This window comes from Doryrhamphus excisus, linkage group LG7 (genome assembly GCF_037039965.1).
Source record: "Doryrhamphus excisus strain RoL-2023G ecotype Guam linkage group LG7, RoL_Dexc_Guam_v1.1, whole genome shotgun sequence".
Taxonomy (NCBI): Eukaryota; Metazoa; Chordata; class Actinopteri; order Syngnathiformes; family Syngnathidae; genus Doryrhamphus; species Doryrhamphus excisus.
Window position 1 is genome coordinate 7718259 of NC_136363.1, and position 25967 is coordinate 7744225.

At 44.7% G+C, this 25967-nt stretch overlaps 2 protein-coding genes across 5 annotated transcripts; one reads left to right on the forward strand and one right to left on the reverse strand.

The window, feature by feature from the left end:
* The first annotated feature begins 65 nt into the window (after positions 1 to 65).
* tax1bp1a (Tax1 (human T-cell leukemia virus type I) binding protein 1a) lies at positions 66 to 14358 on the forward strand. Of its 3 annotated transcripts, none has more exons than XM_078791996.1 (17): positions 66 to 200; positions 749 to 963; positions 3919 to 4021; positions 4529 to 4719; positions 4806 to 4961; positions 7419 to 7567; positions 7784 to 7874; positions 7937 to 8122; positions 8192 to 8443; positions 8590 to 8781; positions 8859 to 8931; positions 9503 to 9921; positions 10723 to 10809; positions 11641 to 11827; positions 11902 to 12116; positions 12197 to 12279; positions 14302 to 14358. In XM_078791996.1, exons 2-17 carry the CDS (start codon positions 775 to 777, stop codon positions 14312 to 14314), a joined length of 2586 nt encoding a protein of 861 aa, XP_078648122.1. In that variant the 5' UTR covers positions 66 to 200; positions 749 to 774; the 3' UTR covers positions 14315 to 14358. The 3 variants fall into 3 exon arrangements, with proteins under 3 accessions (XP_078648122.1, XP_057903734.2, XP_078648123.1); XM_058047751.2 differs by lacking the exon at positions 14302 to 14358 and adding an exon at positions 12924 to 14049; XM_078791997.1 differs by lacking the exons at positions 12197 to 12279; positions 14302 to 14358 and having other exon boundaries at positions 11907 to 12103.
* On the reverse strand, positions 14069 to 24575 carry LOC131102272 (juxtaposed with another zinc finger protein 1). 2 transcript variants are annotated; one of them, XM_058047839.2, is made up of 5 exons: positions 24282 to 24575; positions 19576 to 19648; positions 18290 to 18495; positions 17417 to 17586; positions 14069 to 15782 (listed from the first exon to the last, which is right to left on the reverse strand). In XM_058047839.2, the coding sequence occupies exons 1-5, from the start codon at positions 24394 to 24396 to the stop codon at positions 15606 to 15608; spliced, it is 741 nt and encodes a 246-aa protein (XP_057903822.2). In that variant the 5' UTR covers positions 24397 to 24575; the 3' UTR covers positions 14069 to 15605. The 2 variants fall into 2 exon arrangements, with proteins under 2 accessions (XP_057903822.2, XP_057903823.2); XM_058047840.2 differs by having other exon boundaries at positions 18299 to 18495; positions 24282 to 24568.
* Between the last annotated feature and the right edge of the window lie 1392 nt (positions 24576 to 25967).

Below are 25967 nucleotides of genomic sequence, written 5' to 3' on the forward strand. Positions count from 1 at the left end.
TTTTTCTTTTTTGTCCAATCTGTTTTCAATCTCAGCATCCCTGCTGCTATTCCTCATCCCGGAAGTTGTCAGTCGTTTGCTTTCAGGAAGCGGCGCATCATCGTCAGCGCGTTCACAACAACAAGGCGGACAGGGGCAAAAACATCGACCTGACCGCAAGATATTTGCTCTGTTTTCATACGTGGAGTTCAGAAAAATGGGTATTGTTTTATTCTAAAGCCAAACTGACACCAGTAATATTTGTCGGTTGAGTCACACCTTCCTTCCTTCTCTACTAGGACAGTGTTTAGCTAGCTAATGACTTGACACAACATGGCCTGTTCTTAGGCTTATGTTAGCTACTTAGCTACTGTCATTGCGTGGTTAAGAAAGACTGCTGTCTACTGTCTTTTTGATGGTTCTTTTAGACATTGTATGGCTGGTTGCGGCTCTGTACACTCGTGTCTGTTAGGATAGCCGCCATAACAGGGATGGGCAGGGTCATAACTTAGTATTTAAAGGCAGGTTGTTTTGATAAGGCGTTACAAGCGTGTAATGGTAAATACGGGCTTCAGAATATAATCAGATCATACTCAACACCTACTTTGATATCCAGTAATGGCTTTGATAGACTCCTTTACTGACCTCAGATTGTGGTTTACATATATTGTTATACACAGTCTTACATAATGTAGTATACTCCCTTCTGTATCAATCTTTAAACCATCAATTGTCTGACAGTCTCTCTTCTGTTGCTTTCCCCCCTTAGACAAATGAAGTGACCGCCAGGATACAATGTCCTCGTTCCAGGTGGTGGATTCCTCACCTGGCAGCAGCGTCAGTATTATGGAAACGTCCAACTTTGCCCACGTCATCTTCCAGAATGTTGGCAAAAGTTTCCTGCCCCAGGCACCCCTGGAGTGTCACTATACGCTCACCCCTTACATCACCCCCCACCCAAAAGACTGGGTGGGCATCTTTAAGGTAAATCTCATACACCACATTCGTTTACAGTGGAACCTCTTGGGTGGAACCCAAATTTATTTTGAACTTTTTCTGTGTGAAAGTGAATCAATCAGAAACCTAGACAGACAGTATTTTAAGTACCATTTTGACAACTGTAATTGTCTTACAAGTATAAAACTTGTGTTAGTCCTATAATAAAACCAAAAGGCATTAAAACTACTCAAAGGGGAAGTTGCTGAAGGCAAGCCAGCTTCATTCAAATGTAAAAATAAGTTAACTATTGTAGAAGTGGCATATTATTACCGTTATTAAATATCAACACTGTACATTGTACTACTTTTTGGATTGCAGGTTTGCACATTAACATCAAGCTGTGACACGATTGGCTCAGCTACTCACTACAACGCCAATCCTTCACCATAAGCTTTGGTGTGGTTGCTCTGCAAGCAGAAATAGTGTGAGTGGTCATGCTGAGGGTCCACAAACGTTTATGAACCCATCTAATTCGTATTAAAATGAGCTTCCCTTACGCATGTACTCAATAACCCTCCCCTTTGCTCCTTTATCAAGTGTATAGAATCTGAAACCTAATGAACAGGAAATGCGACATAGGAAACTGAATATCCCATAAAGTCAAAAGACAAACATTTTACTGTTTCTTTGAGACGTTCACTTCAAATCCGTCGGCTCAATTAAAAAGAAATAAAATGGAAGTTTATGTGGAAAAAAGTCGATTGGAAAATGTGATTGTTGTAATGGGCGCTAATTAAACCCCTTTGACGGTTCGGGGATACATCTGATGTCTGTTGCTGTGTTTTCGCGCATTTATAGAAGATCTGAGGGGTGTGTATTATAACCACATTGTCATCAACTAAAGCAAGCTAATGCACGCCCATTAATACTATGTTTGCCTGGAGTTTAAAAAAAAGATGACATTTGATTATAAAAGACAAATCATGATGCCATAAGAGACATCACAGTGGTTTACCGGAGCATAGATGAGTCAGTGACTTAGTGACAGTCTTGAAGCAGACTCTATACTGATGACTCACACTGCACAGCTTGAATTGAGTTGTGCAGCGACGCCTCCTAGTGGCTGAAGGTGTTCACAGCCCGTCCAAAGGGAAGCCTGTGTGTATTGACTGTAAACACCAAAAGTATACATTAACCACTTTTGTTTCTTAAGTCATTTCCTATAAAAACAAATTTATTTCTATTCAAATCTTACTTTATTTTAAGTGTGATGTTACAGGCATTTGCGTGAAAAAGCCCCGTGGAGAATTTGGTTGTGGCATGTTTGTGGGGTGGGCAGGGAGAAACCCGTTGTGCAAGTGTGTAATTTAGGTGTCATCGCGCTGTTCCCTCACACCTTGGCGGAGTGATTGATAGCCGCTGTGCCTATGATTACTTTATAACATCACTGCCGCACTGGAATGCCACACGATACCCGACCGAACGTCAGTCAACTTCACTCTGCAATTAGCAAATTATTTATGTCTCCTTTGCTGTTATGAAAACACACGTGAGCGGACAAGCTGAGCTGGCGGGAGGACATGATGGGCCCAGCCTCGGACCCGAATTCTGCTGGGAGGCGGGAAGAATGTCCTTGGGCGAGGCATCAATGCTGACAGTTGTCATTGAGGCTGCTGACAAATAATTGTTGTTTTGTTTGCTATAGTATTGATATTGCTTTGTAATTTCCTGGTAAGGCACACGCTCTTTTTGGCAAAGTCATCATATCGGAAATTTCTATTCTGTTTTCAGTTGTTTTATTGGACAGTTAATTGACTTTAATGTCATTTGACAATGAAGCCTTAATACCAACCTATCTACAGTTGATATGACTGGCACTTTTCGCCTTACTAAATAAGTGTATATCCAATTACTCTTTTGCAGACACACAAAAATATTAACAAATATACATTTTACAGAAAACAGTTAAGGTTGCATGCAGTTTTGGCCCCATGGCGTTTTTTTTTTGCACTCAATAAAAAATGTACAGATCGTGAGTCAGCAACACAGGCTTTGAATGTATTTAAGGATGTTCTTTATTAAATATTTCAATAGTTAATAACCCAGAGCATGACTTTATTCTGCCCCCCTTCCTCTTTTAACATTTGAATAATAATTTGAATAATTTGAATTTTTTTGTGATGAAAAAGAGATTAATTCCACTGGCAATTGCAGTAGCACAGCCCTGCTAAACATGTTCAAGTTGCGTGCATGCCTAACTTTCTGCACACCAACCAACTATAAAATACAGCCAGATGACAAAGTCTTGCGTACTCCATTGTCTCATATGTAATGTATGGGGCTGAGGTATCCTGCAGTGTAAGTGCAGCTCTTTTATGCCAGAAGCATGCATGGCACATGTCGAAATGAAGTGTGCGTGCAGCCCAAGCAGAGAGAGAGTGCTGTTTTGGGGCGACAGGTTTATGACACAGGACCCGAGTTATGAAGTTCACAACTAACTTTCATCATCTGCCACCTAGCACCATATGAAGTCCATTCAGTTACATCTCCCTTGCCATTTTGTGTAAAATTTTCACCTTTCTTTTCCTCATGACCCCCCCCCCCCAAAAAAAAACCCTGTTGCACTTCTTTTTCCCTATTGCGGTTGATCGCAAGCACACACACACACACACACAGCTGCAAACATGGCTGCCCCCTCCCATCCTTGCTGCCACTCTTTTTGTGGAGGCGGAGGTATGTGGGTTGAAATGTTTCCACTCTTTCCCTCATTGTCCTGGCAGAGGTAATGTTTTCCTTGCTGTTTGTTTATTTGGGAACATATATGCAGAAAAGACGGATTTTCCACAATTTCTTTATTGTGATTATTGCATCAACTTAATTACATAATTGGGTGTGGAAAATATGCTGTTAATGTATGTTAACAGTATGTATTATGCTGCAGTAAATAATCTTGACAGTGCACTATATTTTTCTCACATTTGTCTTGCTTATTGTCCTCAGGTGGGCTGGAGTACAGCCAGAGATTACTACACCTTCCTGTGGTCCCCTATGCCTGACAACTATGAACCAGGAAGTACTGTGCACAGGACAGTGGTGTTTCAAGGTACTTAACACACACACACACACACACCGATTTAAACCCACGTGCAGACCTAGGCTTTTCCGAAGTAACCCTCAATTTTATGGCACATATAAAAAGCAGTACTTTTTAATAAGGAAACATAACCGCAAATGTCGGCCTGGGACGACCTAAGCACTTGTGGAACCACACTCTCACATACACACACACACACACATGCTGAATGGGCCTGCAAACTGGTTTGACTGGACTGGGAATGGTCAGATATTACGCCGTGAAAATATGAGCACAAGAGGTTGATGTAATGAGTGTGCAGGGACCATCCGCCAAGTGCAAGGCAAAAACACTGAGAGAAAAAGATGCTAGCATCATTTTTGCTGTTTTGCTGTTTTTGCTGTTGACGTTCCATTTAGTTATTTGTCTTCATAATCTGAAGGGTTGAAGTGCGGCTTCAATATAAGAACTGTGTGGTTTGGCAAGATATTTAATCTCTTCATGAACACAATGGATTCATTCTCCATTTCTTCATAGGTTATTATGTTCCCAAGTCTGACGGGGAGTTCTACCAGTTCTGTTATGTCACACATGCCGGCGACATCAGAGGGGCCAGCACTCCTTTCCAGTTCAAGTCAGCCACGCCTACCGAGGAGCTGCTGACTGTCGCAGAGGATGACAGCAACTCGGACATACTGGTGGTCACCACCAAGACGGGACTGCTGGAGGTGGATACACAACACACATGAATACCGTATACAATACCAATACACTTGCATCACGCTCATTTCCACCACCACTTCCTTCTTGGTAGCGTGTGGAGGAGGCCCAGCAGGAGCGCAGGGAGCTACTGAAAGCCATGCGGGTCCTTCAGGAGGAAAAACAGCAGCTGCAGGATGAGCAGAAGCGACTTGCCCGGGAGCGGGAGCAGGAGAGGGAGACATGCTGCCTGCTGCGGACACACAACCAGGTCGGGTACTGAAGACTGCAGATGTAAAACACCACAAAGTAGAATTTTGACCAATAGAAGGTTTGTAAGTGTGTGTACATAGACAGACACATGTAGCTGGAGCCGGTTCCTCACCAGTGATCACAGGTTGAACGCTTCAAAGGATCTGCTTTATGAATAATTGGCATCCATGCTGAAGAGACACACAAGGAGCTACAGCTCTGTGTTCAACTGTTTAACTTTGTGTGTGTGTGTGTGTGTGTGTGTGCACGCCAGTCTTTGTCTCCCCTGCTTTAACGACCTGGCTCAGTGGGCTAGAACGAAATTGCGACGCCCGTTTTCCTCGGGCATCTGGCGTCAGGGACGATGCCATCGCAACAAGAAAGTGAACAAACATGACGTCAAACACACATCCAGGTCCTACACCACTGGCCTCCTGTAATGCACACACACTCATTAAGCCACCCGCTTCCAAACCCTGAAAGGATGGTAGTCCACAAAACCGCCTGCCTAAAAAACGAGCCCTGCCCAGTCCGAGGTACAAACACCCCTCAGTCACGCGATGGTGTTCTCACTATTTCCTCCTGTGTGTCACTTTCACTTTCATTTCAAGCTTTGATCAAGAGCAGAGGTGGAAAAAGTACTAGACCACTGTACTCAAGTAAAAGTAGAAAAGCAAGTGATTTGAAAGGTAGAGGGGTCTCAAACCAGGCGTTCTTTAAGTGCAAAAAAAAAGTGCAAAAATAAGATCAATAAGTAAACATGCTTATGGAAAAGTACAAGACTTTAAAAGTACAAATAGAAATACTTAAATTGAGTTATTTTTCACTTCCGATTAAGAGTCACCAAATGCATACATATGAAGCCAGTTGGAAAATTAGCTCGGCTAAGAATTAGGAAACATATTTACTTGCAGAACTGGTGACATTTGTGTTACTCTTTATTTGCTATTTTTGTCGTGTAGTGGAGTGGTTTGACAGGAAGATGTGCTCTCAGCATTGAACAACTTTGATTCTTATGTCCTTGCGCCCTCTAGTGGCGTTCTCCGTTTCAGGCCCAAAGTACTGTAAGCAGACTGCTTTGAGTTAAGTCTTTTTAGTTGCTCTTTTTACGAAGGGCAAAATCGTCATAAATTACGGGGTAATACACACACACATACTGTTATTACCATGCTGCTTTTCATTCAGCTGGATATATGACTTGTGCGTGTGTATGCAACCACACTTGTTTTACAGTAGGCATGTCACGCCTGATGAAAATATCCTTTGAGTTTTACATGAGAACTTAAGTACATTTTTTGCGGCTGCTAATTTTATGACTACACTTTTTTATAAGGTCTTTATGTACTGCTAAAGTGCTTCCCAAACAGCAGCCATAAAAAAAAAATTCATAGTGATGTTCGCATGCCCCAAAGAGACATGGCCTCAGGGCTTTATTGTGCGCATGTCCACTCAGCGCGACTGTCCCCACATGTCCCGAAATAAGGCAGCTGTGTCTGTGTGTGTGTGTGCACTGTAAATAGAGGGTGTGTCAAAAAAACTGTTGTTCAGTGTGACAAGCGATATTAGCCACGGTTGATTTACTGTTCTTTGCTACTGATCAGCCACAAGTTCAAACAAGTCTCTTCCCCAGGAGGCACACCACATGAAGAAAACTGACATACTATTTGTCATGCTGTACGAGCCACTTGACACATGTTCCCCCTGCATACCTGGGCAACATACCGCTGTTATTTATGTTGAGCCTGAGCATAACTTTCTTTGAAAGTACATTTAACATCCATCAAAAAGCTCCCATAATGACACACACCATACTGTTCATCCCTCGTCTTTTGAGAACTGAATGAGACCATTTGAATGGTCCGCAGGCGATTCAGGTGCGATAGAAGCATCTAAGTATTGGCTTCACCGGGTGGATAAGTGAATATATAGCTGTTTACATGGTCACTTATTGCAGGTATATGTCGATTGTAAACAACAGTACAGCATCTGTGCAACACGTATGAGTTTCACAATAACAGTTTAGTAGCACAACCAGCATTTTAAAGCGCAGGTAGATAAAGCTGCTACATGCTTACCACTCATGATACTTAAAATGCACATTTTTGACCAGAGACCCCAGGCGTTGTTATTATTTATTATCCTTAGCATTCACGTTAAATGAAATACAGTAATCCCATATTGATTGCGGGTAATTGGTTGCAGACAGGACCATGATAAGTGAATTTCTGTCAGGTAGGATTCCTTATTTATGAATAGAAACACACTTTACAGCCTCCTGAATACATGATTAGAGCCCTCTTGACATGGATTAACACCCCTATAGTTACCTTTAGTCACCTTTACACTGTTTGTGTACCATTTTCCTGGAAAATACATATTTTTGAAGCTGGGGATTACTATACATATGAACCAATTGTGGTGCTGCTGCTTAGTCACGCTGCCAATTCCTTTGTAATGATGTGTCTCCTCCATTCAGGAGCTGCTGCGTTCCTCACAGTCTTTGTCTGAGGAGCGGGAGGAGGTGAGGAGGAGGCTGACTGAAGCCTCGGATCGTGTTCGCCAGCTGGAGGAGGACCTGCTGGGAGTCACACAACGAGGTCTGCAGAAGGAGACTGAGCTGGACTGGTGAGTATGGGGCGGTGCAAGCATGCAGCCATCCATCATCATCTGTTTCTATGAGGAAATGTTGAAAGGAAGGTGTTGAAGGGAGCTTTCTTCAGGGCCTCCTCAGCTTATCAATCATTCATTGGGTCCATGGGGGAAGAAGGGTTGTAATTATAAGATACAATGTTACATTTTCGTGTACGCTTTAAGATGTACAATCTTCTCCCATGTGTGAAGTCTGCGTGATCGCCTGAAGAAGCTTACGGCAGAGCGAGACAGCTTGGAGATGCAGCTAAAGAACGAGAAGGATGAGCGGGATCTCTACAAGGTGGGACAAATGCACTTCTGTACCGGCGAAGAATCGTTCTTCTGACCTTTTCACATCTGCAGGCCCATCTGCGTAGCACTGAGCTGGAGAACACCAAGCTGAGTGCTGAGCTGCAGATGCTAAAGGCAGTGGAGCTGAACCGAGAGGTGACCATTGCTCAGTTCCAGGAGGAGCTAGAGAGGCTCAGGAGCTGTGTGGCCCAGCGTGACAGTTTGGAGAAAGAGCTGCTGATGCTCAAAGCTGACAAGGTATCCATTTATATTGATATGTCCGGGGACGCTAACTCAGAACAATAACCCTGACTAAATCTACCATAGGTTGAGCTGGTGCGTGTGTGTGAACAGCTCCGTCAGGCCGAGGAGCAGCTCGCTGCATCCAGGCAGCAGGCCTCCCTGCTGGCCTCGGAGCTCCGTGACTCAGCCAGCTCCCGAGACCACTCCATGACAGAGCTGTACCGTGCGCGACTGGAAGTCGACAAGCTACGTGCCAGCCTGGCTGACGCTCAGGCCGAGTGTCAACGTATGGAGAGCCAGTTGGACCGCATGAGGAGCACCGCGCACAAGGAAGTGGTCAGTAACGAACCTCATTTACTAGTGTCTTTCCTTATTTCCACATTCTTTATTCAACTACGTTTTAATGAAGCAATGTCTTCAATGTGGGTACAAGTTGTTTCCAGTTTGTATAAATAGATGTAAGTAGCATTGCATTCTTTCAGGGTGTTGGAACCAACGGCGAGGTGGCACCCGGCACACTGATTGTGTCGGAGGTCGAGGCTGAGCTGCAGAGAGAGGTCGAGGAGCTGAAGCTGCGCCTCCACATGGCCGCTGAGCACTACAAGGAAAAGTACAGAGAGTGCCAGCGCCTTCGCAGGCAGGTGGCCAAACTGAACACAAGTGATTCGCAGCCGGTGAGTGACTACGCGATGGCGGTGAAACCGGAAAGACACAACAGTCATGTTGCATTTTTCTTTGTCGATGTGCGCAGGAGCATAAGAGAAATGCATCCACTGAGACAGCTTTGGAGCCACTCACCCCAAGTCCAGAATCACCCACAGGAGGTAGACTTAATTACAACTCATGATAACAAGATAAGACTTTATTGATCCCTCTCCAGGGAAATCATCTTCCCAAAACAGTTTTAGGTTAAGAACCAAGTTGGATGGTTCAAATATATACTTACATCAAAGTAATATACTGAAAAATATAGAAAAGTGGCTCAGGAGGTCATCCAGAAACCGGAAGGTTGAGAGTTCGTTCCTTGCTCCCTCCACCTAACCACAGTCTTTGTGTCCTTGGGCAAGACACTTCACCCACCTTGCCTCTAGTGCAGCCCACACTAGTGTATGAATGTCACTGATGTTTGTTGGTCTGAGAGGCTGTAGACGTGACCTGTTAGCCATCTTTCTGTCCTACTCCAGGGCAGCTGTGGCTACAGATGTAGATTACCACCATCAGTGTGTGTCACAGAGGAGTGAATGAATAATGAGATCAGTTCATTATGAAACACTTTATAAAATCTAATCCATTATTATTACTACTAAGTAATTGACTTATTATTATTAAGTTAATTATATGACTACAAATACTGCCACACTAAATAATAAGCTGGTAATCTGTGTGTTTCTGCAGGAAGTATTGGCGCAGTGGCCCTCCAAGACACTGCGGCTGAGACAATCAGTGCTGAACTTGAGAGCCGTGAAAGTACACCCAGTAGCACAGAGAATGAGGAGAAGCAGAGCGAGGACGCGTCGACAGGGAAAGAAGTGAACCAGGAAGAGGAGGGCCTAGAACACGACGCGAGACGTGAGGAGGACAGCCTGAGGATGACCAGCTGGGTGGAAGTGGAGGGCAATGGAGAGGCGGAACAACAGCTGGAGGAGGAGGAAGACAATGAGGAGACAAGCAGCTCAGAGGAGGAGGCGTCAGAAAGGGAGCAGACCCACTCGGTGGAGGAGGAGCTGGCACTGATGGAGGAGAAGTGGAAGGAGCAGTGCGCCATCAACGAGACTCTCAAACAGCGTCTGGCCAATGAGGAGGAGCGATTTAGAGTGAGACTCCGCACTGAATCGTACTATACTCTCATAGGCTACAGCTGCAGAAACAAATAACACAAAAAGTAAAGGCTAGCAGTTATTATGATAATGAAACCTGTATTGGGTTTGGGTAAACAAATATAATAACAATAAGAGGGTTAAAAAAAAGCATACGGTGAACCTGTGAACACTTGGGCATGAATGAGTTTTGATTGCCTTGGGAGTGAGTGTGTTTATCGGGCCTCTGAGCGTCTTTGATCGGGCCTCCTGTCTGAGTTGAGGGCCCATGTCCTGTGCTGCTCTTAATGGCCCAGGAGGCTGACGGGGGGGGACCGCTGCAGACCGCCATGTTTTACGACTGTTTACATCAGAGACAGACAAACAGACAGTCACTACTCCCCACCTGAACTTCACCCTCTAATGCCGCACCATAAATCGCTCAGAGGGGGGGGGGGTTGGGGAGAAAGCACCAAAGGAGATGAAAGAGAATTTGGAAGGGAAAGCAAAAAACACAATTTAAGAGTCAGGAAAGTGGGCTGCTCAGACAGACATGAAGCAGAGAGAAGCCGAGGGGATTTGGAATCTTTGTAATGGGATGAAATGGGAGATGGGTAGACATCCACTATCCCGCAGGGTCTGCCTGATTTACTACCATCCTGTCCCTCGCCGGCCTGCGGCACCAGATCAATAACAGATCAACAATTAAACGCCTCTTATCTGGGATTGTTTGGTTTTAAGTTCCTTGAAGCTGACCTAAAACCTCTGGACCGAAATGGACTTTTAGGTGGTTATTAACTTCCTAATCTGTGTGTTTAGGTACAGATGGCAGAGCGGACCACTGAGGTGATGGACCTCAAACGCGACCTTGCCCAGGCTTTGAAAGACAAGGAGCGACTCCAGGAGGTAAAGCAGGAATATCTGCCTCCTCCCCCCCCCGTATTAGCTCCTTTTGAGTTGATTTGGAACATTCATGTGCACTTTAGTTGAGCATATCTCCCCTCTCTAATGAATACACCCAAACCTGCCGCCTCTCCCAGTGCCATTATTCCATGCAAATGCCAGGCGGCGTGTCTGTTTCACCTTCCCAACCCTGGTTTAAATGTTAAACCTGCTAACACAGCACTAATGAAGTCATCCATGGAGGTCGGTGCAGGGAGGGAGAGGAGAGCCCAAATCTGACACCCATTACAGTAATGAGTAGGCTACTAATGCTAGTGCTTCACATATTATCACAAAGGGCAGCAACAGTGTAGAACAGAGCAATTGAACTCAATTGTTATTTTCACAGAACGGACTTCTTTCTTCACGATTACTCTTATTTCGAGTAAAATGTCAATGCAAGGCTCTGCCATATTTGAAAACTTCACCACATAGTAGAATAAAGAAGAAACTGTATGTTAACCTTTGTCAAAGATCCTTTATATCCGTGGTTCTCGTATGGTTTGGCTGTCGGACCCACCAATAATAAGCCATGACAGAGTTCTCATATATGTCCTTAATGGACTGTTTTCCACACAGCGTAAGCTGCAGTGCTGAAATGTTATTTGTTTCAGCGCTCTTCTCCAGCAGATATTTGCAGCTGTGTGTCAGTTTTTAGAAAAATGCACCAAAAGCAGAACATGCTGGCTGATCTAATGTCTTTTAGGGTTCGGATTTGGTCCGCGGGCCGCCAGTTGAATGCAGTTGAAGCAGAAGATCTCTTAAGTAGGATTCCTTTCATTTCTCTCTTTGCAGGAGTTGCATCTCTTTGTGAGTCAGCAGAGGCAGCGTGACGCCCGCACTGAAGGTGCTGAGGTCAAGCAGCCCATGGTGCTGCGTTATCCGCTGCCATACCCGCAGGACCCGTCACCGCCCCCTCTGGTACCACAGAGACCCGCTGAGCTGCAGTATGGTAACCCCTACGCTACTGGCAACACAAAAGGTACAAGATGGACACACTGGTAATGTAGTGCTTCACACAGCCAACGTTCATCACGAAACTGCTTGTTTTTATAGAACAGGAAGCAGAGGTTGCACTTTCTCCCGAGCAAATGTCGCGCCCTCCACCTGAGGCCCCGCATTGCGCCACTCCCTGTGCGCCACCCATCACATCCCTAAATGCGAGCCCTGTTGCACCAGGCTGGGACAGGGAGGTGGTCTGCATTCAGCCGACACGCAGCACCACCCCCCCAGAGACCGTGGACGTGCCACCTGCAGAGGACCCACAGAATGTAAGAAAGGCAATAGAAGGTTTTTCTTTCATTGGGTTTTTTTTGCTCCTTCATGATATAAAATGTGTTTGCTGTCGCAGGTCTGTGATGGGGCTCAGCCAGCTTGTGACCATCAACCCAACAGACGTGCTGAAGCCAGAAGCAGCTTCTGCTTTGACGCAAGGTACTGCACACACACAAGTATAGAAAAGGTACACAGTCTAATGTCAGCTATTCAACTTTGACACACATCATGAGAAAGCTAACCTGGAAGGGTTTAATGCAAAAATATAAAAGGCAGACTCTAAACAGGAGCAATGGTGCTTCCGACTACAAATAACAGCAGGTACAGGTATCGTCTTATACTGGAGTGGACCTCAACTTGTTTGGATAGGCCAGGGTATTCAAAGTGTGGCCCTGGAGCCATTTGCAGCCCACATTATACAAAGAAAAACAGCAACAACAAAAAACAGAAATAACGCTAAATTTTGTCTTCATAATGTACTGTGTATATATGTACATATAACATGGAAGCCTTTTTTCCAAAATGTAAAAAAACAATACATCAAAATATCCAAGTGGCCCCCACATCCTTTGATTTTTCAGTATGTGGCCATCACATACTAAATCAATAGAATTCTAAAGAAGCACTACCATGTCTGAAATCATTCAAAACACATATCTAATCCACCCACCCCCCCAGCATTTTCCATGGAAAAGGTTTGTCCACCTTGCACTAAAGCGTGTTATTCTGTTTGTCGCACACACACACACACACACACACACACACACACACACACACACACACACACACACACATACACACAGTGGTGACGTCCACAAGCGCTGCCCCCTCTGCGAGGTCATCTTCCCGCCGCACTTCGAGCAGCGCAGCTTTGAGCAGCACGTGGAGAGCCACTGGAAGGTGTGTCCCGTCTGCTCCGAGCAGTTTCCCCTCGACTGCCAACAGCGCCTCTTCGAGAAACACGTCCTCACGCACTTTGACGGACACGTGCTCAACTTCGATCAGATCGAGTGACGGGCACGGCGTGGCACCTCACTCTCTCTTCCCCTGCTCCCTCAAATGTGGTCAGTTGTGTCGTTCATTCCGTGTACAATCATTGGAACTTCTTTGCAGGTAGAACGTGGAGGGCAACTTCCTCTCAAATAGGTCTGCTTCCCTTTCTTTACTTTAATGCTCATCATTGTTGCACCACGGCAGTGCATGTGAATACTCTTACTATCGGCTGCAAAGAAAGAACACAATGGTGTGTATTTTAAGTGTAAAGGGATATGTGGGATATAACAGACTTGGTAGCTTCCAAAGCATAGTGCTGTGAAAATAAATCTGCACTAAATAAGGCTTTATTCTGAATGTAATGTACATACGGACGTTTGTTTTGTCAGATGACTCCTGGCGTGCACTTTCTGCTTTATGTTGAGGTTATCGGAAGACACTTTGAATCATCAAATGACCATATTCCATAAAAAGTGGTGTGTGTGTATACACATTAAAAGCTGGATGAATGTATGTGTACCTACATGGCTACATTGTCACTGCTTTATTATTTATTCAGGCTTTACAAATTGCACACTCAATCACAAAGCCGACGTGTGTGTGTGTGTGTGTGTGTGTGAGAGAGAATATAAGTGTGTCAAAAATATCTTTATGAATAAAGAAGCTTATCCAACAGTTTTGATCTTTATTTTTGTGTCACCTCTTTACATTGAAGCAGCTTTTCCTTTTTATATAGAAAGACAGTAAGCCCCTCACCCGCCCCGATACAAAACACTTATTTCCACGTTACATACGAAAATATAATTTAAAAGCACTTGACAACAGAAAAGACATTTTACGATACATTCACTGTACATGGTAAATATTGGACCCTCCCTGGTCCTCTTATGTGTAATACTGCCATTGTGGCCACTGATTGGACGTCTGTCAGATTCTCCTATGGGGCTTTTTATTGTTTTTATAAATAAGGTGAAAATTGACAAAATGTGCGGACAAATAAGCTCATAGTTGAGCATTTAGTGCAGGGGGTGCAGAACTAATCTACTGTATAATATATGAAATGTCTTCATTTTTAGAATAGCATGGAGGACCAGGTCAAATGCTGACGTGCCATATATGGCTCATGGACCACAGGTTACTCACCCTGCAATAATAATGTGATTTCTCTCTTCTTTTTTTTAACCCAAGAGGCAATGAGTGACAAATCGATGTCGGCCCTCCTGCTGCACAGGAGCGACCCAACACAGGTACATGACACACACACAAAACGGCACAATAACACTCTAAGGATACTGCTGGAAAAACACATTCTTCTCTTGCTCGCTCGCTCGCTCTCTCTCTCTCACTCACACACACACACACACACACACTGGAATGCTGTTGTCCACAACACACAGGACAAGTTGTAGCTCCTAATCTCTTTTTCCAAAATACAAACCACCTTTGAGGGTGCATGCATGAGAACATTCAATGTACTTTTTTGTTTTTTTAAAGAGGATGGCCTCTCAAACATGGCCGCCCTGTCGAAGTTAAAGTAGCCCCCACCCCTCCCCAATTAGGCACATGGTACGATGCATGTTTGGCAGTGGAGCGCTGTTTTGTTGGCAACCATCATGGATATCAAAAAGAATCAAGTTGGCAAATGAAATGGAGTGCATAAAGATGGAAAGATAGGGGGTGAAAAAAACAGACGTCTTACCGTCTCCAAACCAGGGGTGTCCAAAACGTTTTTTAAAGACGGACATGAAATAAATGTACCAATATATTAAATAAACCTTAATATGGATTTATAAGGTATTAATATGGTGGAATGGATATTTTTTAGTTCTGTGTTTTTGTGTTGTTTTAAAGAGCCAATTGCAGTTTGTTTACGTCTTAGAATTGTAGGTAATGCAATAATGAATATGTGTCATTGGTATTGGTTATACTGGGCCCCATATTTACTTGATGAATGATGCCAAAATGTGCCCACCTCTAAACTTTGGTGGGAAGATGTTTGGACACCCCTGGAGCGCCCCCTCTTGATCAGTATCTGCTAGTAGAAAAATAGTTGACACCTTAAACAAAAACAAAAATAAAGCTTGCAAATAAAATGTAACTATTTCCGTATACGCTTATGATGAAGCTTATATATTTGTATATATACATAACTATGTATGTGTCTACCGTTTATATAGCAATATATCTATTTCAAATAGAACTTACTTGGACCACAAAAAGTTGCCATGAGGTCGCCGATCCAATAAGGAGCGTATGAACTTCCTGGTTTGGATCGGCGACTTCATCCCACTTCCTCTCCTCACTTCTTTCTCTTTTAGCACCTTAACCAAGTCAAAAAAAAAAAGGATGATAGCATAAATGAATGTGCAAATGTACAATACAAATACTAAAAAGATATACTTTAGAGAATACAAGTGATATAAGATGGATATAAAAAGTAAAGTTAAAGCATGCACTTTAGTGTGAGGAGTGTTTGTGTGTGTGCGCCGCCTCTAGCCTTGGATCTTGCGCAGGATCTCGGTGGAGACGGGCGGGTGGAAGTTGATGGTGTGGTGCCTCAGGCCCTGCGACGTCTTGTAGCTCTTGCCGCAGCGACACTTGAAAGGCTTCCTCACGCGGATCTGTGTGCGGTGGCCGTTCTTGGCGTGGTACTTGATGCCGTTCACGTTCTGAAAGAGGAAAGGAGAGCATTTGAGGTTTGAGGTTGACATGCAACATTGCCTCCAAACCTGTTTTTTTTTTATATGCATAAATCTCAAGTGGCAGGTGATGAATGATTGAGAACACGGCCATAAAAATGCAAGTCATAAAAAACTCACATTTAAATGTGTCAATGTGACATTGAAAGTGCTGTTAATGCTACTGTAAAACTACTCTTATTTTTAGCGATATAAGAAGTCAGGTCTCCTGAAGGGTGATAGCGCCCTTACATCCTTTTTTTAAAAGGAATTTTGGTACCTTTTTGATTAATTCAATGTGTCGTTATTATCTTATTATTATACAATATATTATGAGGTGGCGGCACGGCGGTCTAGTGGTTAGCGCGCAGACCTCACAGCTAGGAGACCAGGGTTCAATTCCACTCTCGGGCATCTCTGTGTGGAGTTTGCATGTTCTCCCCGTGCATGCGTGGGTTTTCTCCGGGTACTCCGGTTTCCTCCCACATTCCAAAAACATGCTAGGTTAATTGGCCACTCCAAATTGTCCATAGGTATGAATGTGAGTGTGAACGGTTGTTTGTTTATATGTGCCCTGTGATTGGCTGACGACCAGTCCAAGGTGTACCCCGCCTCTCGCCCGAAGACAGCTGGGATAGGCTCCAGCACCCCCGCGACCCTCGTGAGGAAAAGCGGTAGAAAATGAATGAATGAATATAGGTCTGCTTCTTTTCTACCCCTTTTCCCATCTTTATATGTATGAAGGATTAATTATTGAAGCTAAAAATGCTGTTAGACTAATGTTAGCATGCCAACAACTTGCATCAGAGTGGTGTTTATATCAGTGTCTAGCTATGAAAATGGCTAAACATGTTACAATGCTAATGTTAGTATGCTAACACCTTGCATGATAGTGCTAAGCCTTTACATGTCTACCTATGAAAATGTCTAAAAATGTAATATGCTAATGTTAATGTGATAGCACTAGCAGGCTTACACCTAGCATGACAGTGCTATGTGTTTATGTATCTACCATGAAAATACCAAAAAATACTAGTATGTTAGTATTAGAATTGCTAACATGCTAATGTTAGCATGCTAACACCTAGCATGACAGTGCTATGTGTTTATATATCTACCATGGAAATACCAAAAAGTGCTAGTATGTTAGTATTAGAAATGCTAACATGCTAATGTTAGCATGCTAACACCTTGTATGATAACACAAAAACATAACTGCTGTGCCGCAGAGTGTAATTAGACATAATGTAAAACAATTGTAAAAATAGCAAATAACAAAAATAGAAATAATCTATATAAAATGTAATGTTTCCAATGGAGACAGACAGTAGTCTGCCACATTTATCTTAACATCATCAGGACTGATGCCTCAGTCTCCTGATAAGATCCCACATTCCCACACTGGACATTAATAATTGCGGGACCATAAATTTCCCACATTGGCCTGAAGATGACAAACTGAAAGAGGTTTTTCTTTGCTGCTGCAGTAAAATCAGACTGAAACAAATATATGATATATTCATCTCTTCTTGCAATCATTACATCACTGTGTTTTTTCTCCTTGTGTATTTATAGCTAGCCATGTGATATTGTAGACAATGGCTCCAGTGTGGCTGCTCCCTCACCTTATATCTCTTCTTGCAGCCTGGCACCGGGCAGGCAAAGGGCTTCTCATCCCCACCGTTCATACACATGGAGCTGAGGATGGACTCGGAGCTGATGGCGCTTTCTGTGGTCCACGACTCGTCGCTGTCTGACTCCTCGTAGTCTACCTCCTCCTCATCATACTCACTGCCTGGGGCCGAGATGGAGAAAAACAGCCATTACAATGGCACATATGGTTGGTGGATTTATTTTATTTCATGAATAGTGCTTATGAGTGTCTGTGATTTGCGGAGCTCACGTCCACACAAAAGCACCTTGTGCATGCCTGTGAGTCAAAATGCAGGGATTGGCACTGGCAAGGAGATTGTTAAGTGGGAGTGATTCCCATTGCTCAGCTATTTTGCTCAGGTCAAAATATCTCCCCTGAGAATAGTTTACACACACACACACACACACACACACACACACACACACAAGGCCCCCCCACCATCACACAGGAAATGCTGCACCTCAGCATGAGGAAATGCATGGTATCCTGGCACATGATGAAATGTGTGCATGTGTGTTGGTGTAAAAGTGCAGACCTAACACTACGTTTGGAACCATTTGGGCTGGTATTGGACATCTGCTTCTGAGCTGTGCAACACACACACACACACACACACACACACACCATGTGAACACACAGCGTGACAGCTGCTATGTAATTAGCAGAGTGTTGACTGGTCTGCTCACTGCTGGAGCCTACACATCTCTCACACACACACACGCACACACACACACACACACACACACACACACACACACTCTCTCTAATATGCATTTTCTTGAGTGGAGAGGTCAAAATATCTCCGCAATGAAGGTGGGATGTCAAGACAACAACACACACACACCTGTCGTACCTGTCGGTGTGCTGCTGCGGAAGGAGGATGAAGGGGTGATGGGGGGCGTGACGGGCGGTGTCAGGTTGCCGCTGGTGTGGCGAGGGGGTGTGGCCGTGCTGTTCCGCGACACGCCGCCCGTGATGGACAGCGACAGTTTGGGCGTGGCCTTCTTCTTCAAGGTCTCCTGCTCACGGCGCGCCGCGTCCGTCATGAACCTGGTGAACACATGTCACCACTTATTGTTGAATGGCGTTCAAAAGTGACAGGACACGCCCTTTGATAACGAACCTTATAAAAAAAAAAAAACTGATTATCCTTGATGCTTTCCTTGCTATTGTTGTTTGAAGCATTATTGAATTGTGCTTTTGTATCTTCCTCTTTCAGATAAGAGGTAACCCTAACCCTAACAGAATGAACACGGCTGGTCCTGCTGCTGATGCTGCTTTGTCAAAAGGTAATCTCTTAATTTGTAAATGGGGTTTGGGCTAATTCAATTGGGTTCATCATCTGCCATTCCACCAATACAATTTGGACAGTTGCATGCTTCCAACTACAGTCCAAATGCATTGGGAAAATATGGCGGTAACAGCTTCCACCCTTGTGGGAAGACTTTCAATTTAGCTGTGTGAGGATCACACAAATTGTTCCACATCCTTTCGGAGCGAGCACGGGGGAAAGAGCCCTCGCCAAACTGTTCCCACAAAGTTGGAAGCCCATTATTGACTATCATTGATAAAGCCACAGAATCAAGTGTGTGGTGGTGTGTCAAGGCGTCCACATGGTGTAGCTATCGGATACTGTAATTAGAAGCATATTACTGTGTAAAGTTTTGACAAGAGATAATTGAGCTGAATAAACTGCCCTTTAAAAATCCATCCTGCCATCTAAACATGTTACAGTGACTACCGATGACATTTACAAGCTCACCGCTTCAACAATTACCCACATCTTACAAACTCTCTCTTACTATTCGCTGACATATTTCTTTATGTTGTGGCCTGGAGTGATTTAGGAGGGGCGTGACATTTCGGTCGACCACACTCACATACTCACTCACAAACAAACACACACACACACACGGGCCGTCATTTTGGATCGCCGCCCTTTCTTTAGCAGTCAGGCGTCTTGTGTCTTGTGTGGTTCGTCTCTACTGCTGCCGCGCTATAGATGAGTCATGGCTTTTGTCCATGGGAAGACATTTATCACTAGCACCGCCTGGAGCTAAATGAACACACGCAAAGGCCATTTTCTCAGCGGCGGCGCAACGCTGCCACCTACAGACCCAGTGGCAGTACCTGTTGATGTAGCTGAGGGCCAAGTAGGTGGGCTGCTGTTGCTCCTGCTTCTCCAAGACCCGGGGATCCGTATCTGAAACAGGAGAGATGTTACGTGTTAACCAAACTCATTTCCCACACTTTGTGACAAGTTGGATCATTTCGCAGGCACGCTATTGGGTCCTTCCCATTCCCAGACTTGGAGTCTGAGAGCAAAGAAGAATTTTTGCCTGGGAGTGAAGGCGCTGTGATGAATGTATACAGTGTATTTCTAAAACACACACACACACACACACTTTAGGGCAACTTCCACTGCCTGAGGGGAGCACTATTAACTTCAAAACAGTACCCCCCTCCTCCAAACCCCTGGGAAACTGAGGGTGGAGCTACTGTGAAGTGCTAGCGCCATCAAGTGGACCAACCAAGGAATCCCCTAGCGTGCTAATAGTAATGTAATGGCTATCAGATGGGTCATATCTGTGCGACTGTTTCCAAAAACACACCTCCTTCCCAGCTTTTTCCTACAATTTCTAAATGTGTGTGTGTGTGTGTTTGCCATCTTTCCTTTTCAGTCAGGCGTCCACACACATCACACGGGAGAACATCAAGGGAAAAAAAAACAAAAACAAGCCCAGAAAAGTAGCACATACACACGCATGCTGTTCCATGCATGTTGACGTCTCAGCAAGTATGACAGAAATATGACCGTAGACACACACACACACACCTGAGGTGGTCCACTGAGGTGGTCTTTGACAGTCTTTTATAGCAGAGCCTTAAAACACCTACCTGCTGCTTATGCCACGGCTGCACATGCACACGCACACGCACACACACACCACAATTATATCCTATTGTTTCCATATGTCAACATAATGCATTAAAGTTACTGGGTTGAGTATAATTAGAAATTAGTCAATTTAATCGCACTCCAAAGTAAATGGGGCAAAATTGAGTGCGCGACTTGACTGCAACCAGCAGAGGCGCAGTTGGCTGGGCTATTTAATATACATAGCCCAAACATTTGTTTACTCTCTAATTCTCTAATTAAATAAATGAAATCAAAGAGTAACAGAATCAACAATTCAGAACATGAAATTTGTTTTGTTAAATGAGTGAAATAAAATTCATGTAAATTTGGAAAAGTATTAAAACCAAGCAGAAAAATAATAATATTCAAATTCTAATAACTATCCAGATTTAGATGTTCAGCATGGTAAAAAAAAAACACATTAGTGTAGATGACAAGCAACAACAATTAAATAATGCCTTAGCTGTATCAGTGAAATAATACTATAAATCAATTCAAACACAGCACTTATTCTTATTGCTATGAACAATACTGATCCTGCAAATCCCGGAATCATGTTGCTTTTCAGGCCCTTATCATAATCATTGATTTCAATAAGTAGCCAAGGAAGTGCTCGCAAATAGAAGAGCAAATACGCCAAACCAGCAAACAGGATTTTACACGGACACGACGTCTGTGAGGTGAGCCAGGTGCGCAGACGTTGCAGTAAATGCTGGCCTTTATGACTTCCACTCACAGCACAGGAAACTGTGTGTGTGTGTGTGTGTGTGTGTGTGTGTGTGTGTGTGTGTCAGGCCTCAAAGTCTGATTCACATCTAACCACTCAGGAGCTAGCAGTACTTAGCAGTACAACCCAAACTTCCAAATTTTGGTAAGTGGTGCATTGCTGCCCCCTGCTGAAGCTCCAGTTTGTTGTGTGTGTGTGTGTGTGTGTGTGTGTGTGTGTGTGTGTGTGTGTGTGTGTGTGTGTGTGCGTGTGTGTGTGCACGCACATACAGGCCAAGAATGCATGGCTTGTTTTGCAGGCTGCTAATTAAGCCACACAGTGCACTTTAACGTGTTTCTTGAGCAGCAGGCAACCGGATGGAGGCTGAGAAGCAGGCATGTGGGCGGGGTTAAAAAAAAAAAACAGGCAAACTTCCCTGTAATTACACTCAGGCCGAGGAGACTTCCGCCATGCGATGATGTGTGACTGTGCGTGTGTGGCGTCAAAAGAGAGCTTCCACAGTTTCCGCCTTGAGGGATGCCAGTCCACTAATTGGTCCTCTACACCCTCACAGGTCATTTGGGAAGTACGGAGCACAAACACTCGCCCTTTCCACCGTGTCACACCTCACCGAGGAAGTCGGATGCAGAACAATCAAACTTTGGGTGACAGAATCAAGGAAAACCCTCACTTGACTTCACTTGAACACGCCTGTGAATATTCTCATTCATTCAGGTTGAAATAATTGCCATTGGACTGTTCCAGTTGGGGGGGGGGGGTGTATGCTCGAGATAAAACAACATGAGCATTCCATCCATTTTCCATCCATTTTCCTCCGCTTATCCGGGTCCGGGTCGCGGGGGCAGCAGTCTTAGTAGGGAAGCCCAGACTTCCCGGTCCCCGGCCACCTCCTCCAGCTCCACCGGGAGGACACCAAGGTGTTCCCAGGCCAGCTGTGAGACATAGTCCCTCCAGCGTGTCCTAGGTCTGCCCCAGGGCCTTTTCCCGGCTGGGCATGCCCGGAACACCTCAACATGAGCATTCCATATTATGATAACAGAGTCAATACAGTAAGAACAAAAAAGATTGGGTGGGATTTCCCTGCGCTTGCCCCAAGTGTTATCCTTTCCACAACTCCCGAGCCTGGTTTAATCTCCTCCATACCATGCATCTGTACGCTCCCTTTGTTGCGGTTGCAGGGCAGGTTAGTGCATGTGCAGGTGACACACTAACGTGCAGACAAGTCTGACATCATTGAATTCCTCACATCTGACCTATTTAGACACTTTAACACAACCCTCCCAAAACCATTTCCTGCTGCGATCCAAACAGCAGGGGCTATGTCATTGATGGGGCCGCTATCTTCTTTTAAGATGAGGTTAACCACTGCTCTCACGGAATAGCTGGTCTGGTGTTTACTTACATGTGTGAAGTTAGCTAGCATGTCCCGGTATGCAAAGGGGCGGGTTAAGGCCTGTGCAACGTGGCACACACGTGTCTGACCACAAGAGGTCAGTGTTGTGTAACAATGTTTTTAGTACCAGCCCAACCTAAAATGACATACTCAGACTTTCATCACCAATCAATAGCATATACTGTGAGAAATTTTCTGAATTACTAACTTTTGATTAAAATACTGGCTTATTACTATATAACTACATATTTTGCTAGTCAATCATAGGGTACAATATTACACCTTTATTCTCAGAAAATGATGACTTAAATTTGTATGCATGTATGACCGACGGTCATTTGCGGTGTGCAAATCTTGTCATGGCCACTAAATGATATCACACATCCAATGATGCTATCTGCTGATTGATTATTAACTTGCCTCAGTCCTCTTTCATCTGTCTCACTTGTCACCGTGGTAACTGATCTGTGATGACTGCTATTGATTAGCCCATGAGCTCAGGAGGCCCGCTGATGAGCAGCTGTGGAGCGCCCACTCATTAATCCGAACGACCTTGTTGCTCAGTTGATGGCCTCGGGGGTCAAAAGGTGAAGCTAGGACGCACGCGGGGCTTATCTCGCCTTTCTGAATGTCTCTTACGTCTGCAAAGCCACAGGTGGGCTTGCCGAGAGGAGAAAAATGAAACAGCTAATCACAGATTTCCTCTATTTTAATTCCTACTGATGACAAGCCCGCGTTCTTTGTGGACGAGACAGCAGGTGTGCTGAAGCCACGCCAAAGCGCTGCCTCTGTGACCCTTTTAGAGGCTGCCAGTTGCCATGGCGACTGTCTCCATGAACCCTCTATTCTGTCACCCCCCCTTTCCTGAGGATAAAAGCTTGGTACAAATGATTAGCACTAATCATCTTGGTTCTGCATTATTTTGTGCTGCACGACAATTCGGGTGGATTATTTCAAGTTAGTGCACAATAGAGGAGACTTTCATGTGTTGGCCCAGTCATAAGGCAACAAAACCACCCAGAAACAGCTCCCAGCATGATGCACTGCACTGCAAACTACCATGATAATCCCAATAAATTCACCCCAATTAAGTTTTGGCAAAACAACACCTCATCTCTGAATAAAGCAGCACTATCACACAAATACTGCCCTGCCAGTGATAAGTCAACATCAGAAGTGATTTGCATGCCTGAAGGCAGTCATCACTTGCAGGCTGCAAGATTTAAAAAAAAAAAAAAAAAAAAGGTGCAACAAGTTGAGGCTTGTGCGTGAAGGGGCGGCGGGGGGATGGAAATCAAAATAGTAACAGAGGTAATGGTGCCAAAGTGACTGCAAATACAAGAGGTGTGATTTAAGTGCTGAGACGCCTTGAGAAACGAGACAGATTGAATACACAAGCACGACTTCCTTCCTTGAGTTGTGACTCAATTCGCGCACTTAGTTCTTACACTGAGCATTTTTGAGTGCGTAAGTGCGTTCACTTACGCACTCAAAATGCTAATTAGATGTTAGCCGGGGAACCGTTGTCTGCTAGTGGGGATGCTAATTACTCTCATATGCGGCCCGAGTTGTAGTGGTAAAAGGTGACAATGTTAGCGAAATGATACGTATCTACATGTTAAAGTGAATACAAGCAGAAATAACTCAAAGGAGGCTCCACATGAGGCGAGCAGCGAGAATAGCGGGACGCACCCCGGAGCCTAGCTAGCAAGGGGCTCAGCTAGCAGCGACTAGCTTAGCCCCTTGCTAGCGACGCGCTCCCTCCCCCCCCACCTCCACCCTCCGGGCCGACTCACCGATGTGATTGTCCTCGATGTGGACGATGAGCTCGGCGAGAGACTCGAACTGGAGCCCGCAGCCTCCGAACCTGCAGGAATTGGAGAAGAAGGAAGCGGCGGCGATGCCCGTCATGTTGGCGCATTCACCGGGTGGGGGTTGCGGGAACGAGGGAGGCAGGCACGGCAGGCAGGCAGGAGGCTTCGGGTCCGGGGGAGGGAGCGGGGCAGAGTGTGGAGCAGACACCGGGGAAGGCAGACAGGACAGCGGCGGACGCAGCTGGGAGGCAAGCGAGGCGGTGGGGGTGGGGGCTGCCTGGTGTCAGCTACGTCATGACCTGCTTACCTGTCTGCACGTGTCAGTTCATTCATAAACATATTCCTGGGCAAATTAGCATCACATTGCTCATTTGTGTGCATGATATAGAGATACTGCACTAATGCTATTTTAGAAGCCGATTAATTACAATTACATTTTAAATGTAAGTGCAATTTTTGGGGGATTTAATTTAATGCATCTTTTGTGTTTGTTAATTTCTATACAATATATGTCACTATTATAGCTACAGATTAAGCATTATAGGAATTTAGTTCACTTTGCGTACATCAAACCTTATTCATTTTTTGAGTCATCATTTATTAAGTCACATAAAAATATAAACTGGTATGTCTGTATCAATGTTTAAATTGAAGTTACATAACTCACAGGCAACACCACAACTCCATCTATAAAGTTTACTCATTAATGCGACCCTATAATGGTTCAGTTGAGAGAACTTTGGATGTGTTTATGGTTTAGTGTGTGTGTGGCTCCCAGAGAGAGGAGAATGTTCTTAAATCACTGATGGTGGCTGACCAGGGCCGGCTGGCTTGTACCGAGCCTGCTAATCGACCATTAAAGTGGCCCGCCATAAACCACTAGCCACTGACTTGGGCAAACTCAGTCATGACATGGCGGGTGAACACTTTGGCTTTTTTTTTCACCTCACTGGTCTCTTGTCCATAAATAAATGTATGGTGCAGCAAACACATGCTAGCATTACATCACATGTCATTCCACTCCCAGTGAAATTACACAATGCCTTTTAACGGTAGGAGGGATGTCTGCGTACATATTCATGTGCACTGTGGTGCATTTGGGATGATTATTTTTGCATTTAAACAGCAACAGCATTCACAGGCTGGAGCCTATCCCAGTTGTCTACGGGCGTGAGGCGGGGTACACCCTGGACTGGTCGCCGGCCAATCACAGGGCACCTATAGACAAACAACCATTCACACCTATGGACAATTTGGAGTCGCCAATTAACCTAGCATGTTTTTTGGAATGTGGGAGGAAACCGGAGTACCCGGAGAAAACCCACGCATGCACGGGGAGAACATGCAAACTCCACACAGAGATGGCCGAGGGTGGAATTGAACCCTGGTCTCCTAGCTGTGAGGTCTGCGCGCTAACCGCTAGACCGCCGTGCCGCCCGCAACACAATATATTCATGTAAAATAGTTTTGTTTTGCATAAATATAGTAAGTGTAAATGTCTTGTTCGATACCCGCATTGTCCTTGCAGTATAGTTGCACTGTGTGCTCCACATGTGTAACTTCTTATTTTTGGTTGCATCCAGGGGCACTGCTTGCTACTCAGCCCGGTTTGGGGCCCCCGAGGCCCGACAGACTTTGAACTGGTACAACAGTGGCGCTATATGCAAA